This window comes from Notamacropus eugenii, chromosome 3 (genome assembly GCF_028372415.1).
Source record: "Notamacropus eugenii isolate mMacEug1 chromosome 3, mMacEug1.pri_v2, whole genome shotgun sequence".
NCBI lineage: Eukaryota > Metazoa > Chordata > Mammalia > Diprotodontia > Macropodidae > Notamacropus > Notamacropus eugenii.
This window is the reverse complement of record NC_092874.1, coordinates 219,864,198-219,890,618: the sequence shown is the minus strand read 5'-3', so window position 1 is coordinate 219,890,618 and position 26,421 is coordinate 219,864,198. Positions and strand designations below refer to the sequence as shown.

Here is a 26,421-nt window from a genome sequence, read left to right as displayed (position 1 = left end):
CTATCTCAGACTTCAATAGTAGCGTGAAACATCAGTCTGGCCCTAACGTAGAAGTCTTTCAGTAAACGTTACATACCTACTGTGTGCCGGGCACTGGGCTCAGCAGTGAGGATACAAAGAATGACAGAAGACAGCCTCTGTTCTCTTTGCTCTCTGTGTGCTCTCAAGGAGCACGTGATTAATGGAGGAGACAACATGCAGTTATGTACACACAAGCTCTGTGTAGGATAAATAGAGAGTAATCAATAGAAGGAAGGCATTAGAATTAAGGGATGTCAGCAAAGGCTCCCTGTAAGAGGTAGGTTCTAGCTAGGACTTGAAGGAAACCAGGGGGCAGAAATTGAGGAGGGGGAGCATTCCAGAAATAGGAGACAGCCAGGAAAAATTCCTGGAGCTGGGAGGTGTTGGAACTATCTTGTGTCAAGAACAGTAAGAAAGCCCCTGACGGCCAATTGCAGAATAAAAGAGAAGGACTAAGGGAAGGGGAGGAACAGATGCAATGGCAAACTTGTAAGTGGTCAGGGGAGTTTCTGAGAAGGAACGGGAGCCAAAACATCGTGAGAAGGGTGGGGATACTCCTTTGCACCCCAGTGAAGATTACAACCTGATGATAGTGATGGTGGTGGTGGAGGCGCAGGGATCCGTGGAGACTGCTCCTGACTGCAAAAGAATGACATTTATTTGACTGGTAACACCCTTTGGTTCCTTAGGAAATGGAGAAAGAAATAAAGAATGTGTTCCGTAATGGCAACCAAGACGAAGTTCTCAGTGAAGCATTCCGCCTGACTATCACCCGCAAGGACATCCAGACTCTCAACAACCTGAACTGGCTCAATGATGAGGTAATTTCTCATCTGTTCCAATGTTAAACCCTTTTGGCCAAGTGAAAGGTTAGTGAATGGGGAATGAATGGAAGTAGACTAGCTTTGTTTTTCCCCTATTGGTAGAAATTGGGAGGAGGAACAAGCATTTACTAAGTGCCTATAATGTGGTGAAGCACTTTACAAATATTATTTCATTCAGTCCTTACTGCACCTGTACGAGGTAAGTGTTTATTATTATCCCCATTATATAGAGAAAAAAACTGATGCAGACAAAAGTTAAGTGACTTGCCCTGAGTCTCACAGCTAGTAAGTGACTGGGGATGGATTTGAACTCATCAGGATATTCCTTTCTCCTTCCTTTTCTGCCTATAGTAGTTCCACTTCCTGACTCTCTCATCAGTTTTCTAAAGCTTCTGGTTTCATCTATCATCTTTTGAGCAGGCATCACATGAGTCACTGTTTCTTCTACTCTATAAGCAGAAATTCTGCTTTTCCATCTAAATCAGCTTCTGCCTTTTTGATTTTTATTTCTTCCTTTGGCCCCTGAAGGGAGGTAAATAAAGTGCTAGAAGTTAGTCCCACGAGCTTAAATCCCTAAGGAAGAGGCCCAAACTTGCCACTTTAACTTAGAATTTTGAACTGGAGAAACTCTTCTCACTTTCACACCAGGTCAGAATTGATTTTTGCCATATAGTTATATTTAAATATTTGAGCAGGATCAAATTTTGAGCATTCTATGTATCAGAGATGTGCTCCTTAAAATAGTATAAGAGGATTATTTGTTTACACTCTGAGACTATGTACCATTTGAACATGCTTCCTACCCAATCCCAAGACGCACTGTGTACTAGCTTTTCTGATCTAGCAGATGTAACCCAATGATTTTGTTTAGGGATTTATGGCCACTTAACAATTGAATGTGTCCGGTGATGGGGCTCTCACGCTATGTCTCTTACTGCTGAAAACAGTTGATGTCTGACCTAAAAAGCATTGTAGAATTTTTTTGAAATTGGTCTATCTCATGTTGTTAATGAGGAAGATCCACATTTCTCCAAGTCTTATCTCACTGGAGCTCAGAGCATCAGGTGAATTGGTGTACCTCTCGATCCCATTTTACCTGACTGTCACCTTAGTACCTAGGGGTTTGTCTGATTTGGAGAAGATTGTTTCAGAGCTGACGGAGAGAGCTGGGTTGGACGTCTGTTTCTGATTTTCCAGTACTTAAACTTACTTGAGTGATTAGGGTCAGAGAACTCCCAAGCCTCAGGATCTGGAGTAGGACTCAGTCCCAGTGTGGTATGTCAAACCAGTTGAGTGTTTTTATTGTTTTGTACCACTGAATATAGTAGATTTCTAGATCCTGTCTTTTTAAGAACCCTCAGATAAGTACTGGAATCTTGAATTTGAATCTTATCTCAAGTCAGTCCTGAGGCTTTGATTGGATGGTCTGGTGTCATCTGCCCACCACTTTGGGTACTATCTAGACCATATCAGTCAAACTAGTTCTATTTTGCCACAGGTCACTTTGCAAAATGTGCATATCAGTGGCACTTTACTCTCTCATTGTGGCATTTTGATTCAGAGAAAGATAAAGAAGTTTGAAACTCTTCTATACCCAGAGACGCTAATCTTGTTTATTAGGACTTTGGACTTAGCCATGTCACAAAAGATAGCCTGATTTTCCCCTAATTCTTTCAGAGGTGGGAGACTAAGGGTATGGAACATCACAGATAATTTCCAATTTCTTCTGCTTATTAGTTGTGCTGAACTACTTTTTCCTCACTTTTATTCTTTGTTTTAAAGCAGCCATTCTCAAATCTTTTGGTCACCCGACTTCTTTGCCTTCTTTAAAATTATAAGACCTTTTGTTTATATGGGTTATATCTATCAGTGTTTACTGTATTAGAAATTAAAACATCTTAGAATTTATATGAAAATAGTCTTGACCTCATGGACCCCCTAAAAGCATCTTAGAGACACCCAAGGGTCCCCAAACCATATATTAAGAGCTGCTGTTGTCAAAGATGGCTCTCTGAAAGGGGAGATACATTGGAAAATGTAGATGATATAAAATCAGAGGATATCAATAATTTATTTTTTAAAATAAGCCTGACTGTATCTTTGGGGAAGATGAGAACCAAAAAACAATCAGCTGCCTCATTAATCAGAAAACTTCGGCTTGAAGACACTGATTTATGATTTTATTTTTTCACTCCCTCCTTCCTTACTAATGTTTGAGTAAACTGGCTAACAGGACCAAGAATTGTAGTTTTTTTGGTCATACTTGGAAAGAGCCTTCCAGGGGGCAGCAGTGAGTGGCATATCAATTCAGTTCTTGCTGCTTGCTTTTTCAATGGAAGCCCTTACTGAAGAAGCATTTATCAGAGTTCTTTTTCATTTCCTTGTATTTTTGAGAGGCATGTTTATTCACACTCATGGAAAAGGGGTCAGGGCAGCTTGTGGCAGGGCATTATTTAGTAGAAGAAAATGGGAATTTGGTAGACATTTAGAGAGAGAAGTTAAGTTCCCTTGTCTACTCCCCAACTCATCTCCCTGGGACAATCCACTTTGCACAGAGATGTGGAAGAGTTTGGAGCTTTTTTGTGATGGAGGGGAAGCCTGTCCTCTGAATAGTTTTAAGAGCATTGTCAGCCCTGAAGATAGGCACAGATGCTCAGGATGAGTACTGTGTGGTGTCTACCAGCAGAGCCTCACATCTCCTCCTCATGCAGTAGGCATTGTGGGAAGGAGTGAACAGTTATCAATTGGCATTTCTCTACCCACTTTGAAATACATCACTTCACTTCTAAATTAATGGTCTCTTTATTTGCTTCTGAAATTTTCCCTTTCGTACTCCCTTCAAACTGGTATTTCTATTAACAAAGAATTCATAACTTTTTTTTAATGCACCTTTCAGTGATTTATAGGTCTTTCTTCATCAGAAGAAGTGGCTGACAGGTATTATTCTCCCCATTTACAGATGGGAGAACTGAGACCCAGGAAGGAGAAGGGAAGGCTCCCTCTGGTGCTGTGCGGAACTCACAGAAATTCAAACTTTGCACCTGAGAAGCTGTTGTGTCAAAAGTCATTCATTAAATCAGGAGTGGAAATCAGAACTCTCTTTTTTGCTCCATTTGTGCAAAAAGCCATTGGACCACTCCATCTCTGGGTGACTCCCTTAAAAGAGGCGCAGGCCACTACTAATGATCAAAGAGCAAAGCAAAAATATGAGCAAGTCCGTTGGACTCCTGTGGCCTTTGTGTTGGAGCAGGCTGGACATTCTGCCTCCTCTTTGTGCAGGGTAAATCTGCTTGCCAGAGTACCCGAGTTGGTTTGTGAAACATCATCTATATTAAGAAATTGATAGAAGTAATTCAGGCACTTGAGTGGAAGAACACCATTTGCCCAGGTCAAAAGCAGATAAGCAGTGGGTACTTTATTTCTCTCTATAGCCCAGTGTACTCATGGTCATTTCATTTCTACCAGAAAAGCCAGAATGGTTAAAGAATTCTTCTCCCTCATCTAACTTCTGTCATCTTCTGCTAGTTTTTGGTGGGTGTTTTTTGGTTTGTTTTGGTGACAACTGGGTGCATTTTCCTTTTCTGATTATAGTTTTATGAATCTAAAATAATAACTACCAGTATTTGCCAGAATGAGTCAGAACAAAAAAGCATTGGGAGTTTTGAATATTGCATTTCTTACTTTCCCCAAACAAGTCTCACCAGCAGCACAAGTTGGGAAGATTACAGCTAGAACATCCGCAGCAGATGTTTGCAATTCTGGAGCCCTAACTGACTGGACAAACTAAATGTCTGCTTTGCAAATCTCATCTCTTGAAGTTGATGATCACAGCTGTTGATTTCACCAGCTATTGTGCATCCCTGTGCTGTAGAGGAAGTGTTCCCATTCTGTCACTAACTGGAAAAGCCAAGGAATGGACTTTACTAGAGGTCACATGATCTCTGTGACAGATTCAGTTCTAGAATCCTAAATGCTTGATTTCTCTTTGATGCCTGGAGCTGCTCAGAATTATAAAAGTGGCAGATTGGCTGTGGACGTGGACATGGACATGGACATGGGATTATTTCAGTTCCTCAGTGGGCAACAACTCAAACTAAGTGGTGTGGAGAAAATCAAGCAAGGTAATGATAAGAGGAGTACAAATGCAAACAATTCTGAGGTTGCACCTCTCAACCAGCAAAAGGGCAAAATGACAAACTACAGAGATAGTCAAAGTTAGAAGGGCTTCAGGAAGACAGGCCAGTTTACCAATGTACTTTTGATAAAGCTGAAATTAGGCCAAGTTTTCTTATTCTGAGAAGTCACTAAGATGTCCATATCTTTGACCAAGAGATGTGCTAAACAAATACCCCAAAGGTCAAAGACAGGAAGTCTCTAACCTATACTATAATATTCATAGTACTTTTTGTGGTGTCAAAAAATTGGAAACAATGTAGGTGTCCATGGGAAATGGAAAAACAAAAGTATAGTGTTTTAATATAATGGAATAATAACTGCCCAGAAGAAGTGACAAATATGAAGAATTCAGAACACTGAAAGACATATGAATTGATGTAGAGAGAAATAAGCATGATCAAGAAAAACAGTATACAGGACTACAATAATAGACCTGGAGAGAAGAAATCCCAAACTTAATAGCACCTAATTGTAATGGCCAAGCATGATCCTTGAGGAGAGGTGAGAAAATGCGCCTTCCTCCCTTCTTTGTGGAAGTGTGCATTATTATAGTTGTGGGATGTTGCCCATGCCATCAGATGTGGTTGATATGATCAGTTTACTGAACGACTTTTCTGATCTTTGTTTTGTGGATTTGTTAACCTGGTAGGAGAGGATGGAAGATACATTGAGAAATTATTGTGACGTGACAACCAAAGGCATGAAAAATAATTTTAAAATATTTTTAACCTCTTATTTAAAAAAAATAAAGGAAGTCAAGAAGGGAAGTGATCTGCAAAACACTAGGCTTCTTCAGTAAGCAAAAGTTTTGTGTATAGGGTGAAAGTTGACTGAAAAATCTTGGAGTTTCTTTTTCTTGTTGTAGGAAGTCATTTTCCAAGTGTTCATGAAGGGAAAAGAAAAGCCAGACAATTTAAGGTAATTGTCACTCTGGTGCTTCTTGAATTCCTGCTATAGGTTCACCACTGTAATTATACACCAAATAAAGAGATATTCACTGTGGGGGTCCCGAGGGTAGATCATAAACTACACTGGCCCAAAAACTCATCTTCCCTGGACAGTTTCTTAATGGTTCTGAGGTCACCTCAGAAGTAATTAGAGAGCTAATGTTGAAATACTTTGAAACTGTAGCAGAAGGGTAGATCTGACAGTTTTTCACTTGTATTTTCATTAGAGAACAATCTTAACATGCCAGCTATGCAGGTCAGGGCACTAGAGAGCTCTCGCCTGACCCCTCTGTATTGTATATTCCTGATACTTGGGTATATTTTATTTGAGTGGAATCAAAGGAACTCTTTGTGGCTGACGTGCCAGATGAGAGTCAGGAACATGCGAGTTCCAATCTTAATTGTGAAACTGGGCAAACAATTTCACCTCGCTCAGCCTCAGTTTTCTCAGTTGTAAAATGACCATACTAATCATAGTACCTCCCTCTCCAGGAATGTTGGGGGGATGAGACATTGTAAAGAGCTTTGTGAACCTTAAAGTGCTCTGTAAATGTTAGCTGCTATTACTTTTATCATTATTGGTGAACTGATAGCTTTTGGTAGAGCAAAAGTAGTAGTGAGCATTCTCTGATTTAGAATTAGACCTCGTTTCATCCCAGTTTGGCTGCTTGTTGTTTGTGTGACCTTGGCCAGGTCCCTTTTTTTCCTTGGGTGTCGCTTTCCTGTTGGGAGGGTGGACAAGAGTGATACTTTGACTTTGCAAGTGAAACGCATAAACTGAAGCTGAAAAGCAGAAAGGACAAGTAAAAATAAAAATCTATAGATAAGATCTGAAAGCTGTTTCTTCCTTTTCTTAGGAATAAATTGCTACCCAGGGCTTCAGAACAATCTTTTCCTAAATATGCTTCACTTTATTCCCTTGCCATCTTATCAGTCACCTTACCTCTAGAATCAGACACTGTACCTTGGAAGATTTAACCTTTTAACTCCTGACCCCCTATCCTTGGGTCCTAAGTCATGATTAGTGAATGCCCATATCTGGCCCACTTTATCAGACTGTTTCTTCCAGCCATATTTTATCACCTCCCTTCCACCATCTCCCCACATGCTTTGCCACTAAACTTTTTCACTTTCCACATACCCCCATCCTTCCCTTTTGGTAGTTCTTGAACCATAATCAAATCAATATTGATATTACTACCAGATGTGAATTGTTTCCCTCTACTAGAATTTAAGTTTATTGAGGATAAGACAGTCTTCAAGGACCTTATATTACATTATAGTTACAAAACCAACCCTTTGTGGTTTTGTTTTTGTATCCTTAGCATTTTAGCACCATGTTTGGCATATAGTGAAGCACTTAAGAAATGCTTTTTCATTCATTCATTCATAGGGAAGGAAGCAGAGAAAATAAAATTGGAAAAGATGGGTGAAACAATGATTTTAATGATATAAAATATTTTACTTCTAAATAAATGTATAGGAGAACACAGAATTGCATTCTGCAAGGCAAAGAAGATGTAAATGACAGTGGTCATTCATGTCATTATGAATATATGTCATAGGAAAAATATTGAGTTCTCTTTTAAAGAGTGGCTTCTTACCAAAATATAGTATTACTTTTTGTAGTGTAAAGGATTGGTAACAGAGTAAATGCCCATAGATTGGGGAATGTCTAAATAAATTGTGATGCATGAATGTAATATAATATTCTTGTGCTGTAAAATATGACATATAAAGAATAGGGAGACACGGTAAAACTCATAAGAACTGATGCAACGTAGCCAGAAAAGCAGTGTGCATAAAGACCACAACAATTAAATGGATGGAAGGAGAATGACTAAAAAGAACCGCATGAAACTGAATGCCATTAAATTATAATGGCCCCAAGCAAGAGAAATGAGGATGTTCCCCCACTTCTTTGCAAAAGTGGGAGACTATGGTGTTGGTTAGTTTTGTCAAACTTTTTTCTTTTTTTCTTCTTTGTTACTAGGATTTACTAGGAAGAGATGGGGTAGGGAAAAGGGGAAAGAATTACTAGGAAATGAAAATCATATACGAGTAAAAGATGTCAGAATTTTTTAAAAGATAAAGAGGATTTTTTGTGTTTTAGTATGACTGCTCTTAGAATAAAATCACAAAAACAAGACATTATAGGCAAACCCCATTACTTCTACGCAGGATTGCATAGACAAGCAGGTGTTCCCCACCATGAATGTAAAAGTAAGTTGGGCATCTTCTTGGGTACCAGTGGCAGAAGCTGCAAGGAAGTGGAAAAGAAGCACAGGGAAAGATGAAAAATAGAAGCAAATCCTGCAAATGACTTTAGAGTTGTTAAAAAGACAAAGCAAACAAACAAAGCAATGTTTAGAAGACTCAAGTATTGAAGAAAGTGTTTTTTTTTTACATCAGGAATGTGGACCCATCTTCCCAAAAAGAGGTATAAGAAAGCTCCCCTTTCATCCTAGGCTCCTTATACCTTTGACCATTTAATTTTTCTTCATCCTCATGTCTCATCCATGAACTAGTTTGTAGAATTCTTTTTGTTTTCTGACTTTCCACTTGTTCTTTTGCATAATTGTGTCTCAGTTGCATCAAGCAGTGTCTTGAATAAAGGCCACCAAGCTACAAAAGAGATAGTAAAGTGTGGACAGAATCCCAAAGGTTAATTAAGCCCTGAGAGTAGATAAAGTCTCTGCCTTCTCAATGAAAAAAAAACAATAATAGAAAAAAATAACTAAATTCATGCACAAGGGCACGTTAAAAGCACCATAGATAGCAATGTATCCCGAGAGCTCTGTACTCTCTAACTTTCTCAAGCTTTAGCTCTGTTGTCCACCCTCTCAGACTAAGAGTAGTCTATATTAGTCTTACTCCATATTCTTGAGGTGTTGTCATTGAAGATGTAAAAGGAAAGAAGGGTATGTGTAAGTGGTATGTGACTTTTGCTTGTTTTGTTGCTTGGGCCTCAGACTAACCACACTGACAGTGATCCTTCCTTTTCTGGTAGGTGTAGTGAGAGTGTTTCTTTTGTTTTTTAAAATTTTGTTGGTATCTTTCATTTTTACTTCATCTGTGTTTCCCAGTATAGCCCTACTCCTCTCCCTCCCCAGGGTCCACTTATAACAAAGAATGAAAAAGAGGGAGAGAAACAGTTCAACAAAACTAACTAATACTTTGAGACCAACATTAAATTTAATGTTCTATACCCATTGTTCCTCTTCTCTTCAAAGAAGGGAGAGAAATATATTCTCATATCTTTTCTTTGGAACTGGGCTTAGTAACCAATTTCACAGTATTCACGTTGATGCTCTTTCCCAGAGCATTCTAATTGTTGTTTAGATTGTTTCTTGGTTCTTAGGCAGTGTGTGAGTTTAATAGAACTTGATCTAACACTGGCCTTTATTTTATTCCCCACCTCCACCCTGGCCCCATCAAGCATTAGGTATTTTTAGGATTGTTGCCCTGAAGAAGAACACTGCTACCTGCAGTGTACAATTACACTGCAGTATTGTATTAATAAAACTTATATGCCCAGTTATCTTTTACACTGTCAGGATAACATTGTAATAATCTTGTACATTGTTTCCCAGTTCTCTTTCCTTCACATCCTGTCGGTTCATACAAATTGTCGCATACTTTTCTGTTTCCCTCCATATTCTTAGTTTCTTAATATGCCATTACATTCATTTACCACAGTTTTTCAACACTCCTCAATAGATATCTACTTTGTTTTCAGTTTTTAAAGTATTTTGGTGTATATGGGACCTTTCTTCATTGTTGACCTCCTTAGAGTAACTTTCCTAGCATAATTCCAAATTACTTTCCAGGGTGTTTTACAATTCACAGCTTAACAATATTTTATTAGTGAGCCTGTCTTTTTGCGGCCTTTCTAACACCCAGTTATTCCTATTTTTTGTTATCATTGCCAAACTGCTGGTTGTGATATGAAACCTCAGAGCTATTTTGGTTTTTATGTCTCTTATTATTAATGATTTGGATAGATAGTTTTTATTTTTCCTTTTTTTAGGAAAACATTGATATTTTTTGGTTTTATGTCATGTAAATTTCTCCCTGCATTTCTTCCACCCCACTCATAGAGAGCTGTCCTATATAACAACAAAAAATAGTTTCTTAAAGAAAAAAACAATAGGAAGCAGAGAAAAAATAAACAAAAGTGATCAATAGCAAATATTAAAAAACTCCAAAAATAGATGCAATATTCTGTATCTGTGGACCTCCCATCTCTGTGAAAGAATTGAGGGAAGTATCTTCTAATATATTTTTGTTGAGGCCATGCTTGTTCTTTGTAATTTTGTAAGTCATTTTCATTTCTTTCCATTTTTGTCATTATGTATATTATTTGCTTTTCTTACTTTGCTCTGCATCAGTTTATGTAAATCTTTCCAATCTTGTCATAGTTGTTAATTCTTATTGACAATTGATATTCCATTCCATTCATATGCCACTGTTTGTTTTGGCCATTTCTCAAATGATGGGCATCTACTTTGCTTCCAGTTCTTTGCTACCACAAAAAAATGCTACTATAAATATTTTGGGGTATATGGGAACTTGCAGCAACCCCCTTGGGGTATATACTGAGGCATGGAATATGGACATTTTAGTCAGTTTATTTGCATAGTTCCAAATTGCTTTTCAGAATGGTTGAATAAGTTCACAGCTTCCCCAAGAATACACTAGTGAGCCTATTTTTCCACAGCTCCTTCAACATGGACTTCCCATTCTAATCTATGTCAGTTTGCTGCGTATTAGGTGAAGTCTCAAGGTTGTTTCAATTTGCTTTTCTCTTATTATTAGTGATTTGAGGCATTCTTTCATATGATTGTTATTAGTTTGTAAATTTTTTTTGAGAACAATGTGTTTATATCCTTTGACCATTTATCATGAAAGAATGCCTTTGGGTCTTATATATTTGTGTTAGTTGCCTGTGTATTTTGGACATCAGATCCTTATCAAGAAGATTTGAAACAGATATTTCCCCCTCACTTGGCTGCTTCCCTTATCTTAGTAAACTAAGATATATTTATATATAAACATAATATAAATATATTATATTTCCCCATAAAATTCTTTTTAATGTCCTTGTAATTGAGATGATGTATTTTGTCATTTGTGATTGTCTTTATCCCTTGTTTGCTTAAAAATTGTTCCAGTAACCATAATTTGTAAAATTGTGACTTTTTCCACAATTTTTCCACAATTTCTGAATTGAGTATCTATTTATTTGGATCTTATATGGTCTAAGAGGTTGGTCTAAATATTTTGTTGTTGTTGGGTTTTTTTGTGAAATGCTTTCTCATTTCCTCAGAACTTGTCAAATAGGGTGCCATTCCCCAAGGAGTTTATGATCTTGGGTTTATTGAAGTCTAGGGTAATTAGTTTGATTTTATTTGATTCTAGTCTGATCCACTGATTTGCTTTTCCATTTTTTAAATCAGTATCTGATGGTTTTGTAGATTACGGCTTCACAATATGATTTTAGGTCTGTAAGTACTATTCCTCCTTTCTCACTACTTTTTTTTTCATTATTTCATATTATAAACTTTTTTGTTCCTTTTTAGATGGAGGGTACCTGATCTTGTTCTTTTCTAATTTTTTCAGAATTTTCAGCATCAATATTCAGATCATGTATTCACTATGACCTTATTTTATTATATGGTATAAAATATGGTCTAAATCTAAATTCTGCTCACCTGCTTTTAAATTTTCCCAAATCCTTATCAAATAGTTTGCATCATTTATGGTTGTCCCTCCCTTTGTCAAGACCATCTTACTCAAAGGTCAGAGGAATAATCCACAGCCAGTGAGCCACAGAGAATCTTTCTGATGTCTCATCAGGAAGTGTTAACTTGACACTGCATGTGGGTTTGATTCAGCACTAGCCCTTATTTTCACAACTCTTCCTCCCCCTGCACCCTGCCCCACCATCCTAGTTATACACGAAGCCCTCAGTATTTTTAAGATTATTACCCAAAAGAAAATTGGTATTTTCAAGAAGAGCTACCTTGCAATATTATATCAATAAGGCTTGTATTTTCAGTTATCTTCTACAGTATGAGGATAAGATTGTTGCTTTTGGGGTCCCCTTTTCGCTTACATTCTCAATACCTTTCTCTACTATTTTGTAAACAGGTGTCCATTATTCATATAACAGTTTATCTTGTCATATTACCTAAGCAGTGTTTAGTAGTATTTGGTTTCTAGCTATCTTATTAATGTCACTTAAAAAAAAACTTGAATGGAAAGAGGCTAGATATTGAAAATTCAGGGTCTTATGCAAAGTCTAAGGGAGGCTCAGCCCATTTTAATTATTTAATGACTACTAAAAATCTATTGGGCACTACACAGACTTGTAGCCTTGGGGCCTTCTGGGCCCATCACTTCTCAATCTTTCTGTGGTTTAGGGGCAGTATGATGTCCTTGCCCAGCCCATTTTCCCTACAGCACCCACCCACCATTGCGGTTTGCCAGCTACGGCCCAGCCATCTGCAGCTGTATTACTTTTCTCTAGGCTATGTTCCGGTGTGTTCCTGGCAATGTTCCTTACTGCCTGCCCCAGTATATAGTCGCCTAGTGTTGGCTTAAAGGGCAGTAGCTCACTGCTTTGGCATCCTGGTGTGTAAATATTTGTCAAAGGGTGGGGGTGTTTTCCCATTCCCCAAAAAGCATTCTGAAAAATGTCCCTGTTTTCTTAGTCATGTTTCCAGGCTGTGGGTCAGGCAGCCCATTCATTCCTTGGCTTTCAGACACTGGCTTAGCCTCAGCTGGCCATAAGCAGCATGCAGCAGCAGCCTTCTACTCTATCACCTTAAAGCTTGTTCAAAAGAGTTCTGGATTCACAGAGAACAGTGAAAAATGCGTTCACTGTGAGAAGAACATTACTTCCTTCATTGAAGGAGTCATCCATCTCTCCCATAACTTTCCTACCTCTTTCACTCCAACTTGATATTGGGTACATGAATAGGATCAGAAAAAGTGGGAAAGCTAACTAAGCAGGTTCATTGGGAACTTTGAGTAGCACTTGGTTATGTACTAATGTTTTCATTTCAGACTTGAGGTAGAAATGATTTCTCTGCCATGTTTTATCTTTCCTATATCAAGTTGGAGTTAATGATGTCATCGTCATGTGCTTTGAATTGGTTTCTCAGTATTGGTGATGGATTTACACTGGGACATCCGTACTTTCACCTTGTTCTCCTTATGAACCTTTGCAAGGTGGTTGACTAAATTGAAGTGTATAGCCATGGAGCAGAATTTGTTTTTCAGCAGAATTGAGCCTTTGATCTTGACCTTATTAGGACCCTTCTTTAATAAGTATGAGCTTAAGATAATATTGAAGATTTGTTTTAATTGTCAGCACAGCCCCAGTTGATTAAAGTGACTGTTAATATGCCTGATTAATTCACGTGCACTTTTTTTTTTTTGCTCCCCTACCACCTTTCTCCAAAAGTCTTAACTTCTAAAGTCCCTTTATTCCCTTTCTGCATTCATTCTTCCCAACCCCTACATCCTTTCATACCTGTCTTCTAGTAGAGTCATTTGTCCTTTTTCTCAGACACACACACACGCTCGCCTTCCTTTATGTGCCATGTTGCCACTAATTACCCTTCATCTTCTTTGTGAGAAATTGGTAAGGAATGTGAGAAATCCTTGAATGTCCTTCCAGAACAAGGGCATTGTCTTTTAAATTGAATTGATTGGGGAAGCATACTACATTTGTTAGTGCATAATTGCTTTTTTCTATATACAGCAGAACTGTTTGAAACCAGTATAATGTTTATACAAATTTTCTTTCTTCCCTAGATCATCAATTTCTATATGAATATGATAATGGAGCGAAGTAAAGAAAAGGGAATGCCAAGCGTCCATGCGTTTAATACCTTTTTTTTCACCAAATTAAAAACGGCTGGCTATCAGGCAGTGAAACGGTGGACAAAGAAAGTGGATGTATTCTCTGTGGACATTCTTTTGGTACCTATTCACCTGGGAGTACACTGGTGTTTAGCGGTAAGAACCTTTGATGAATTTTAAAAGAAACATGGATATGAAGAATGAACAGTGCTTCTTCATCTTCACTTGGAACCAGGAAGAAATTAGAATGACCTTTAGGAGAAGGGTTACAGATTGGAGAGAAGAAAGAAATTCCTGTCAGAACTAGGTGACACTAGACAACTTTGAAGAAAAATAGAATTTTCTTTGGTGGGGATTAAAAACAAAGGGAAAGAGAGCAGCTTGGTGAATTGCAGGATAAAGGGAGGAGCAAGAAGGTTCTTCAGGAGTGCTCTACCAGAGGGTCTATGACTCTTATTTCCTGACTGAATCTGTGATCATAATTCATCTTGCATGCCTGCTGATTTAGTGATTTATATGACTAAGTATTAGTCACATAATCAGTTTGGCACATTTGTGAAATTGTCCAAATGTATTTTTTTAAGTTCAAAAGTAAAACTTTAAGTAGCTCACTGCTGGCTTTTGTATTGTTTAAAGCAGTTATTAAACACATACAGTATGTAAAACAACGTAAACATAGTGCTCAAGAAAATACAAGAAATACTAGCGTTCCTGCTGTCATAGAACTTTCAATCTAGTTGGGAAAATAAGACATGCACACACATAACCATAATATAAGATAAAATGTTGCTAAGTGTTTAAGAGAGACAAAATACTATAAAGACAGAAATATTCTTGATGTAGGGAAAACATCAGAAAAAGTATAGTGGTAGCAGAAAGAACAGAACCCATTATCAGTCAATCAGCAGCTATTTATTAAGCACCTACTGTGTGTCAGGCACTGTGCTATGGATGGGATATCACCATTAATCACTGGCACAATTAGTCACATTCCTATCACTTGACTATCCTGTTAGTCACAGTGATCCCACTGATGCTTTTGTCAGGTTACTTTTTTTCATTGATCCATGTTTTGTAGTTGAAAAAAATAAAAAATCTTGGATCAGCTCATGAGGCAAACAGATGCTCAGGCTTCACCTTGGGCTATCAGTGCCTTCTATCACTTAGACAGGAATACAGCGTCTCCCAACGGGTGACCTACAAAGTGCCTGGGTAGGGAAAGTTGAGGAAACCTATTTTGTTCACTTTGTAAATGCAGTCTTTTCTTACTCCTAGGTAATAGACTTCAGGAAGAAGTATATCACCTATTATGATTCAATGGGTGGAATAAACAGTGAAGCTTGCAGGATCTTGCTGTAAGTAGGGAGTTTTCAACAGAGATGATTAGATATCACGTTGCATGTGTGGTGTTTTCCAACTCTTGAGTTGTTAGAAAATTAGGAGAACATTTCTGGTAAACTATATCTATTTTTCATCAAAAATTGGGGTATGATATGAATGCAAAATAAGTGCATATATGTATGTGTATATAAATAAAATACATATGTTTGTAACACATATATGTGCATATGTATGTGTATATATTCCACATATTTTAATGTGTGTACCTATACACCCACACATACATATACACGTATGTATGCACACACACATATACGTACATCTATAATATGTATGTATATACACATTTGGGTGGGTGTGTATGTGTATAATATGGGGTGGCATGATGAATAACACCTAGATTCAGGATCAGGAACATCTGAGTTCCGAGTTCCACCTCAGATACATATTGACTCTTTGTTCTTGGGCAAGTCATTTAAACTCTGAATTTATCTCAGGCAACTCCCCAGGCTGAGCTGAGAGAGTCCTCATTAGGACTTCCCTGTACCAGTGAAATCACAGATTCCATTCCCAAAAAGCGTGTATATAGAAGTAAAATATCATAACAGTAATAACAAGAATATTAAAAATTCAGCTGGATAGGGAGAAACCAGGAAATAACTGTTTCCATGTACCAAATCAGAAACTATTACAATTAGAAATGATCTTAGAGCTCCTACTTTGTTAGATCAGAAAGATTAAATGAACGTCATTTATTAAGCATCTGTTATGTTTCAGAGGATACAAAGATAAAAGATTGCCCTCAAGGAGTTTACAGTCTTGTGAGCGGAGGCAAGTCTATACAAAATAGTTACAATAATTTGTAGTGCATGGCGATGAAGCATTATAAGCTGGGAATGATCAGGAAGCACTTCATGTCAAGGGTGATGCTTAATCAAATTAGTTTCGGTTGAGTGATAAGTTCATAAGGTTGAGAGATATAGGAAAGAAAGTGTAATGTTCTAGGAGTTTGGTTGTGAAAGAGGGTGATTCCAAGGTTGCTAGGATCTGTTGAGAGATTTTTAAAGATGGAGGAGACAGATACGTTTTCAGGCAGCAGAGAAGAAACAAGTAGACAAGGAGAGAAAAGATAAAAGGAAGACAGAGGGCAAGACTGTAGGGACATTTTGCTGAAGAAGACAGAAGGAGATGGTATCATGTAAAGTGTTGGCCTTTGTGAGGAGAAAGGCCACCTCTTCATCAGAGATAATGGAGGAAAGAAGGAAGGAATGAAGAATGATGTCAAGGGATTTGGGGATGTAGAGAAGAGAAGAGGGAGCTCATGGTATGTGGCCTCAATTTTCCCCTCTGTGTGATATGAATCAGTGTCGTCAGTTGTGAAGGTTGGTAGAGGGGTTGGTGTGGGAGTTTGAGGAAAGTTTGGAAAACTGCTATGGTGAGTAGAATTGAGATCAATTACAAATTATTATTGGATCTGGTCAGCATAGTTACATGACTTCCTCTAGTTCGTTAGGTAGTGAATAGGGAGATTGTGTGAATGATCCAGGATTAGGGTTTGTAAAGAATAATCAGTGACAGGGACACAAAGGATTCAAGAGGAATCCTTTGAAGAAAGTGTAGTGTTGAACTAGTTAACTAAAGGGTCAAGATTGGGAAGGGAGAAAAGTTAATCCAGTGTAGTGGTGTGGCCAGAGAGAGTCTTGTGGAGTGGAGAGATTAGAGGCCATAGTGAGAACAGTTTGATAGGAATGAAGAGACCAGGTTATGATTGGAATGAAGGGATTTCATAGTTCTTGGTCACAGAAGTGGTACAGTTGTGGATGATGACAAGACCAAGAGTGTGACTAAAGGTAGAGTGGAACAACAGGTCATGGGAGTTGAGTAGGTTAAGAAAGGGGAGGTTAGAGTTTTTGAGAGAACATCAGCATCTCAGTTCAGTGTTCTTTGGTGTTTTGAATCTGAATAAACAGTTTAGAGTTCTTTCCTTCATGTTATAACACTCCTCTTGTTGCCCTGTTAGCTGGGGTGAGTTAAAGTTCAGAGTTAATTTTTTTTCACAAGATAAATAAAACTTAGTAATAGTGTACAGAGCTATTCTAATCAATGTTGTTGACCACCTGTATACTTCTGGAAATGTAGCTCTTACCCACATGCCCCCGAATTCAAAAGAACTAAACTAATTTAAAAGAAGTAGCAGTTCATTCCTGAATGCTAATGAGAAGGGGGAGGTCATACCTGACTCATCTCTATCTTTGGTCACATGGAGGATATTCTCTTAAACATCTTGTGCAATTTGAAAGGCAAGCAATGCCCCACAAGATTCCCAGAGAAAGCATAACAAATCTTAGGTTCCACTCAGTCCCCCAAACCCCAGCTCAGAAATAGCATCATCTGTTTCATCTGAGAAGATATGTTCTTAATGTATAGACAACAGAACTGTTTGGAAAATAGAGAAGTATGATTAGACTTCTCTGTAGCATCATTACGTTTTAAAACTGGAAGGAACCTTGGATTTAGCCAAAATCTCTCATTTTAATTGTTCTCTTTCAACGCCTGTAGGCAGTACCTAAAGCAAGAGAGCCTTGACAAGAAAAGAAAAGAATTTGATACCAATGGCTGGCTTCTCTTCAGCAAAAAAAGCCAGGTATGTTGCTTCCTGTTCCATTGTTTCATTCTAGAAGCCGTGATACTGGGGTCACTAGCTTAGTTCCCCAGCAGATCCTCCTCTCTGTTCTTGGTGTCAGCCTTAGCAGTTCAGGTACTGGGACTCCAAACTCCCTACCTTCTTTGCTAAGATGATCACCACTAAGGTCAGAGCAATTAGGAGAGTTACTGAGGATTTCATCCCAAGTTAGATCTCGGGTGTCAGGTGGCCTGAACTGGTACCAATTTAAATGCTGGTTAAGGGGGGCTGTGGAAGCACAAGGAATTCAACTGTGGTACAAGTAAAAAAAAAATACAACGTCACAGCCATGACTGAAATGCCACATTCTGTCTTTAGTTCTTTGTTTTTGGAGGTAGTTGGTTCATTTAGGACAAGATGATCTCTCACAACCCAGAAAAACACCTTTAGTGTGTCTACCCCTTGAGGCCCACTGAAATCTGGGAGTAGAGGAATAAGGAGTAAGATGAGTGTCAGTTGTTTTTCTTTCAGGAAATTCCCCAGCAGATGAATGGGAGTGACTGTGGGATGTTTGCCTGTAAATACGCTGATTGCATTACCAAAGACAGACCAATCAATTTCACACAGGTAAGTGGATGAAGTCATGGAGAAGGATGTCTGTAAAACCTTCCTATCTTCAGGCTACCCCAAAACCAAACATATATACGCGTGTGCACATGCACGCATGCACACACACACACACACACACACACACACTGCTCTGGGCATTGACATGACCTTTAACATTCTTCAGTCTGTAAGTTATTACATAGTAGTCACTGGTTATTCCAGATAATATAGACTAAAAGAGTCATGAGTGAGACAAAGTAAGACTAAGTTATTCCATTTTGGGAAACAGTTCCTGTTATGAACTAGGAACTTTGGACTTAATCAGAACCTCTTCTTTTTCTTCCCATCCTCCATCCCCCCCCAAAAAAAATCAGAGATAAGACCAGTGGGTTTGATTTTATTTGAATTTGGGCATTGTAACAGCAAGGACCCCAGTATACACAGGAGGACTTGCTGTGCAGGTTCTTAGATCTGCTTTTCTAAAAGGAAAGCAACTTTTGAGAGGTCAGCAATCTATTTTAATCAAGCACATACATCATTCACTTAGTTCAAGGGAAAAAGTCAGCACCTTGAACTTCAGGAAAATACAAACAAATTACAAGCAGAAATTACAAACAGAAAGACCAACAGACAGGGCTTCCAGTTGTCTGACCATAAGCAATACATACATCCCAGATCAACAGACAGAACCAGGTGTTTTGACCCTACATATATAGTTACCAGAGAGAGAGAAGCACTAACATCTGGTTTTTCAAAGCCAGGCTCTTTAGCAGCTCCTCAGTGTCTCCTCTGGACAAACAAACACTTCCAATGAGTAAGCCCCAAAACAAAACCTCACTGCAGAGTATATATACACTTTTCAGAGCCAGAGGGCATCACAACCCTTGAGAACCAGTACCTCATTAGAAATTTACAAAAGGTGTGGGCCTTTCTACAAAACAAATCTCTCCTAATCAAACTTCCCTCAGTGGGCAGGCCCATTAATGGGTAAGGAAGATCTTTAACTCCCATGAATATTATAGGCGTATGGCTTCAAGTTAGATTGGAAAAAGCCTTATACCTCAGCCTCTTCTGGAACCCCAATTAACTCATGGGATTCTTCCTCTTATATTAGATACATATTTTCATATACTATATATAGCATTTTAAAGTGATTTTGTCTGTACCATGGCCTCTGAGTATCTCTGGAGACAGGTGTGACATATTATTAGAAACCTAATCTCACTTTGAAACAGGAAATTTCGAATAACAAATTACTTAGGGTGTTAAGTAAAGAAATGGGAGCCAACCAGAAAATTTTTGAGTAATATAACTTGGAAAAGACATAGAAAATATATGAATTAAAAGTAGAATCCAGGCTTGAGAAGAATGAACAGATGACCAAGAGCCTTTGGTCAATGATACAAAGAGTTATATGATGCTTAAGGAGTTTGTGTTAGAGTGTGTATTATAGACTGAAGAGAAGGAAGACTTCATGGAAGAGGTGGTATTTGAGTTGGAGTTAAAAGAATGCACTTAAGCAGAAGATGAGGGGGAGGAAGGACATAGGAAGCTGTTTGAACAGAGGCCAGAAAAGCCCAGGGAGTGTTTGAGGAACAGAGAAGAGTCCAGTTTGACCAGTGCTTAGGAAAATAATGTGAAATAAGCTTGGAGAAGTAGGATGGCTTCCCATTAGGGAAGGACTTCACTGCTAGGCAAAATGGTTTGAACTTTACTCAGTTGTAGGGAATTACTGAAGGTTTTTAAGCAAGGGGATGACATTACCAGACCTGTACACAAGAAAGCACATTCTGGCCGGCAGGATTACAAAAGAATTGGAAGAGGGAGAGATTAAAAGTAGAATAGATTATATGGAGGCTATAATGAGGTCTCATAGGTCTTATACTAGTATGGTAGCAGTAGGAATAGAGATGAAAGTCAGCTGCATAAAATTGAAACCCAGAGAGTGAATCAGAATGCTAAGGGGAAGGCTGTAGAAATAAAAGAGAACAGGGCTAAGGATAGAACATTGGGGAAGAGAAGAAGAACTAATGAAGAGGTGGAGAGAAACAGAAGAAAAAGATATTTCCTCTGAAACCATAGGGGAGGAGGCCCCAGCATTTTGACTACCCCAAAGGCAGTACTCAACAGAGAGGTTGAGAAGAATGAAGATTTGCCCATCACACATAATTGGTAGAAATTGAAAAGGTGGTTTCAGTAGAAAGGGAAGCTGGATTGCTAGAGTTTAAGGAGAGAGGGTAGTGAGGAAGAGATCAAGGCATCAAATATAGACAACTTATTTCAGAAATGTGGCAATGAACGGAGATGGTATGATAGGTGGCTGGACTAATAAATACTGCAAGCTAGGCTTTTTTTTTTTTTTTTTAAGCATTGGGGATACCTGATGTTTGTAGGTCAGTGGGAAAGATCCAGTAGAGAGAAAAGATTGAGGATACATGCTAAGGGAGGGGATAATGACTAGAGCAAGGTCTTGGAGGAGATGGGAAGGGAGGGCACAGTAATTTTAGCAAGGACTCAAGATATATCTTACTCTAGAACAAAAAGAAATTAGATTCAGCAAATACTGAGTAGGAAAGAGTATGTCATGCTGGATGAGAAATATTAAATGGAATGTATAGAGTTCTTGTCCAGTGACCATGATCTTAATGGATTGGAAGGTTGTGTCTTCTACTATAAGCATGGAGCATTTGGGGTATGATGTGTATTTGAAGATACACGGAGGGATTTATTGAGCCTGAAAATGGAGTGAATGAGGAGAGAGAAGAAGGATTGGTTGGCAGCTCTGAGGGCTTATCTGCGTTGATTCACCGTAATGTATACTGGATGGAATCAGCTTGATGTGACTTAGCCCAGCTGAGGAGTAGAAACAAATTGGATGTTGGGGGTCACCTGGGATTGAAGGTTAGCTCAGGTCCTAGAGAGGGCCCAAAGAAGCAGTCACGTTACCTTTCTAAGTAATTTGGCTAGAGTAGGCACGTCTAGTGTCAGTGACAGAGCTACAGGATACTGTAGGTAGAAACTTGCATGTAGAAAGTTGTGGGAAAGCTGAAGAATGGAAAAAGTACAATCAAGAATGTATAATTTTAAGTAAAAGTAGGGACTATTTCATTACTGTTGCAGAGCCTTTCAAATTAAGAGAGAAGAAATGAGGAAAGTAGGGCTGGGACAGATTCTTGAGTGTCACTAATGTCATTAAAGGGCCCTGGATGAGGGCCATGGGGAGAAGTTGGAGGGGTCTCCTTCAGAAACCTGAGCTTGTTTTTTTGTCTTGTCTAGCAACACATGCCATACTTCCGGAAGCGGATGGTCTGGGAGATCCTCCACCGAAAGCTTCTTTGAGAGCCACCATGGTCAGCAGTTACTGACTTCGTGGGGGACCAGCTCTGGGCTGTTGCCAAGATCTCTGGCCAAGAGGCTTCGGGAACAATCGCTCCCACCTTGGTTTTTTGTTGTTGTTGTTGTTGTTGTTGTTGTTGTTGTTGTTGTTGTTGTTGTTTTTTAAGCCCTAAAGAACTTCAGTCCTGGACCAGATCCTGGCAAGATGCATTCACAAGCACACCTGCCTTTCCTTTTGTATCTCAGAACCTATTTTTGCAACGTAACTTTGGTGCTGTGAAGAGAGGGTAAGGGATTTTCTCAAGCTGAAGAGAGAGACTGTTTTCCCATTCTCCAGTTCTGCCATCTTCTTTTGAAAGGACTTTAACCACCCCCAGTCTTTGTTAACCAAAATGAGCCCTGCAAGTTTCATTAAGATCTAAACAGACTTGGAAATTTTCTTTGTTTCTGATGTACCACTGGTGTTGGGTTGTATTGGGAGGTAAGGGTATGTGCACATACATGCATGCTTACCCACACACAACTGTCAAAGTTTGTGGACAAGAAAGTGTTTAAACTGGAATTCTGGGTACATGTATGGACCGATGTTCCTGTTCAATCTCTCCCACATGGAAGCTGCGTTCTTTGTAAAATTCTGATTTTATCATCTCCCATCTCCTCTGGTTCCTTTTCCCATACTTGATAGGTAAAGCAACATGCAGGTCCTGGAACCCCCGAAAGCTCTTGCCTAAGATGTGAGGTTTTGTCTATGATGGGAGTTTGTGGGATAGGGAGACCCACACAGGAAGCAGATTAGAGAAGCAGCAAAGTACCATTTTCACTAGCTTCCATTTCTGAGCAAGAGAAAGGACCTCAGTCTTTAATATAAAATTCCAGCATTGAATGAATGTAGGTCCAGTCCAATCTGTGGCAAGTTAGTTTAAATATATTTCTAACCACAGAGAATGTAATATATGTATTTCACAAGGAAATGCTTCTTTTTTAAAAAAGGAAAAAAAAAGCTGAGTGTATTCATCAGTCGACCTACAGACTTGTTTCCATTTTCCAAATTTAGCTCTAGCACACACTAGGCTCAAGCCCTGTATGCAGGGTATTCATAGGCTTTCTGACAGAACTTTTTGAAACTTGAATGAATTCTGGCTGAGGAGAGGGTGGAGGGTGCAGTATGCAGTGGATAACAAGTTGTTCAGCTCTAGGACAGACAGGGTTTGAGCTTCCTGACTGGGGATGCAGAAATCTCTGCTCTTTCTGGCACCCTCTTCCCCACCATCCAAGAGCCTCCTTGGGCTTGGGTAATGGAGATGAACTGTCAGTGTCATTTTGTACTTAAGTTCCAAAGAAGGAACGTTTTATACTCTTTTTCGGTATTGTAATAGGTAGTTTTGTATTAAATCCTTTCTCCTCTTCTCCCTATCCCCATCCCAACCCTTCTCATATCGCACTTTCCCTGGTCTCATTTGAAGATCTTATTGTTTTCTACTGAGCTTGTTTAGTACATTTTTGTATGTTTGCCACGAGTTACAATTTTGAAATGAAAATTATTTTTTTTAATATTCCATTGTTAATTGAATGTTGATGTGTCCACTCCGGCAACCATCCTATCTCTTTTAACAGTCTGCCTTCTTGGGAAAGGCCACTTTTTTTTTTCCGTGTTTTGTATAGGAAATAAATGGCTTTCAATACCATGACTGTGGTTACCCTTCAGATTCTCTCTTAGAAAGCCATATGCATGCTAGTTGACTGCAGAACTGTAGCACTTTGTCTGGTTCTCACTATTTGTTGTTATTAAAGCGGCCATATGATGTAGAGGCCAAAGCACAGAATTTAGGGTCCAGACACTTCAGTTCACAGTTCAAGGACTTGCACTTGCTATCTGTGTGATCTTGGACAAGTTACTTCTCTTGGTCTCAGCTGCAAATACAATATGGAGTTGACTAAACAACTTCTAAGTTTCCTTTAGGGAATATGATATGATGGAAAATGCATCAAGTTAGTAATCAGGAAAATTGAATTCTTATCTAGGCTCTGTCACTAGCTAGCTGTAGAACTGGGTTCAAGGTATTTTACTTCTGTGTCTTCTGTCGTCATATTTCAAAGAAAGAGAAAACCTGACCTACCTAACTTACAGGGTTATTATGAAACTCAAATGAGATAATCTATAAGACAGTGTTTTGGAATATATGAAGGTCTGCACAAGGGATTGTTGATGAGCACATCTCACCATCTGTGACCTGATTCCCCATCTCCCCCTCTTAACTTTACTAGGTTTTTCAGAAAGTATGGGTTGATGATCTTCTTTTAGGGTCCACATGGTGGGATAGAGACAGGCCCCTAAGGGTGGCATAATCCATCTTATGTCCTTCCCATAGATAAAAAAGACATACTTATTGTATAATGGAATTCTTTCTTTGATGTCTTTGCAGACTTTGCTTGCTGGTGGGTAGAAGCTCATTCTCATCAGCCAGGTCCATGGTTCAACCAACCAGCAAGCATTTATTAAGTACCTACTATGTGTCAGGCACTGTGCTAGGTGCTAGGAATACAGATGTGATGAATGAAACAATCCATACTCTTAAGGAGCTGACATTTTAATGGATTGGAGAAGAAAGAAGGTGGGCAGAGGATACCCATTATTGGTCTGCAGGATACGTTGCTTACCTTAATTTCAAAAAAGAAAAATCAAGTCTACCAAATGCATATGTACCACATTTGAAGGTATTAATGCTTGATTGGTTTTACATCTATATTGTCTTTTTTACATTTTCCATACCCTTAACTCTTTCCCTCTGACCAGAACCAAGTCACCACTTTTAAAGAGGAATCCTTTTAAGGAGTAACACAATCTTTTCTCTCTCATCTTAAATACTTCACAAGATCCTCTCTATATGACATCCTTCCCTATCTTTCAAATCCTTTTCTGGATCATTTCCCAGGTAACCTTTCTTAAGTAATTATACTCTTCTCTCTTAGGTTCTAATCTTTCCAACTTACTCTACTATCTGTTCCCTATCAGGAACAGCTACTTATTTTATGTTCCTCAGGAAGAAAATAAATCGACCTAGTAAAACATTTCTCAACCATTCTGCCTGACATTTCCACTGCCTTGTACCAGTGATCCACAAAATAGAGATAAGCTTAAGGAAAGAATGGATCTCCCCAAATCCTTACCTTTTGAGCTCAGCAACAAGGCCATGAACCTGTGCTTGTTTGCATGACTGGTTGAATGATTCAGGGTGTGTGTGATGGTGGTGGGATAGCTTATACCAGGGAGAGGTTAATGTAGGATTTTTGACAGAGGCTAGGGAGGAGAAATGGAGTCCTGAACAGTTCCAAATTGGACCAGATTTATGTTTCTAGAATTTAGTCACAGGGCCTTCCTTTAATTTACTCCTCTAGTATCCGTCCTTTTCTGCTACAAAATATAAAATGATGTCCAAGCATCGAATTTGGGGTTTGACTGCTCCCCATCTCTGTCTAGATAAGAGATGATTGGGTGGAATGTCAGTGCTTAATGGAGGGAAGGAGATGTTACGTAGAAAGTGAGGAAAGGATAGGTGAAGGCACAAGGTCTCAGTAGAGCTTCTGGATAACCCAAGGTGAAACATCCTGAGCCCAGAGTTCTTAGGAAATGCCTCCTCTTCTCTTGCCTTAAAGGGCATATTCCTCAGTCTCGAAACCACTTATTTGGACTCCTACAGTTTTGAAAAGGGTAAGAAAGCTTCTCAACAGCAGGGCAAAATAGGGAAGCTGATTATCTTGCCTCTTCACCCAGGATCCTATCTTAGCTTTGGAGGAGCCATGCTGATGATGGACAGAAAAGGTTTGTAAAACCACTCCCTGACTTTTTTCTTCCCCGAATAGTTTTGCTTCTGACAACTGCGACTTACATTTTAAGTTTACAGTTATACGTGTGTCTCTTGAACTCCTCGGAAGACATCTTAAGTCTGAAGAATTCAAGTAGAGCTAGGATGTTGATTTATCAGGAATTTTATAGAAGGTATTTTATGAGAGGTCCTTTGGTTATAGAATTCTTTTTGGAGTCTGAAAAAAATATAGTGATCTTATCCACTTTCCTCATTTTGTAATCAGGAAACTAAAGCCCAGAGAGATGGTGTTTTGTTTATGGTCACCTGAGAAGCAAGTGGCACAACCAAGATTTGTACCTCCTGCCTCCAAATGCAGAATTCTTTCCCCTACACTATGCTGGTTGAAGCAGATGGTCTCAAAGGTCTCTTCCAATGCTATGTTTCTAAAAAGTGGATTGTAACCTCCTAAAAGACAATGTTCAGGTCCTATTAGTCTCTTGTGTTTGATTCTATATACATTTATGAAACATCTGCTTTGGGCAAATCACCGGCCTCCTGAGTGCTGATGGATAAAAAGACAAGAGCCCAAGTCCTAGAAATGCTTATATCCTACTAGGTGGAAAGCATGTAATACGACGTAGGGACCAAAAAAAGGAGATCTAGGAATGTTTGAGGAAAGAGATACTATAAGCTGTGTGGAAGGGAAGGCTTGACCAGGGAGGTGTAACCTTGGTGTCATCCTTGGTCTTTCACTTGCACTCACTTCCTGTAGTTGGTCTGCTGCTAGGTCTTCTTTCTACCTTCATACTATGTCTTGTATGGGAGAGAGTGTTATCCTGGGCATGGAATATGCCCACTTTTCTCCA

At 38.9% G+C, this 26,421-nt stretch overlaps 1 protein-coding gene across 4 annotated transcripts in view; it reads left to right on the top strand.

Annotated features, from left to right (window-relative positions):
- The window catches only part of SENP1 (SUMO specific peptidase 1), a 72,390-nt gene extending 48,956 nt beyond the window's left edge, over nucleotides 1-23,434 (top strand). For all 4 annotated transcript variants that reach the window (XM_072654512.1, XM_072654509.1, XM_072654511.1 and 1 more), the window contains exons 13-18: nucleotides 711-842; nucleotides 13,793-13,996; nucleotides 15,116-15,195; nucleotides 17,741-17,825; nucleotides 18,336-18,431; nucleotides 21,690-23,434. In XM_072654512.1, coding sequence (XP_072510613.1) covers nucleotides 711-842; nucleotides 13,793-13,996; nucleotides 15,116-15,195; nucleotides 17,741-17,825; nucleotides 18,336-18,431; nucleotides 21,690-21,752 — 660 coding nt within the window. In that variant the 3' untranslated portion in view covers nucleotides 21,753-23,434. The remainder of the gene's footprint in view (nucleotides 1-710; nucleotides 843-13,792; nucleotides 13,997-15,115; nucleotides 15,196-17,740; nucleotides 17,826-18,335; nucleotides 18,432-21,689) is intronic.
- Nucleotides 23,435-26,421: the final 2,987 nt, after the last annotated feature.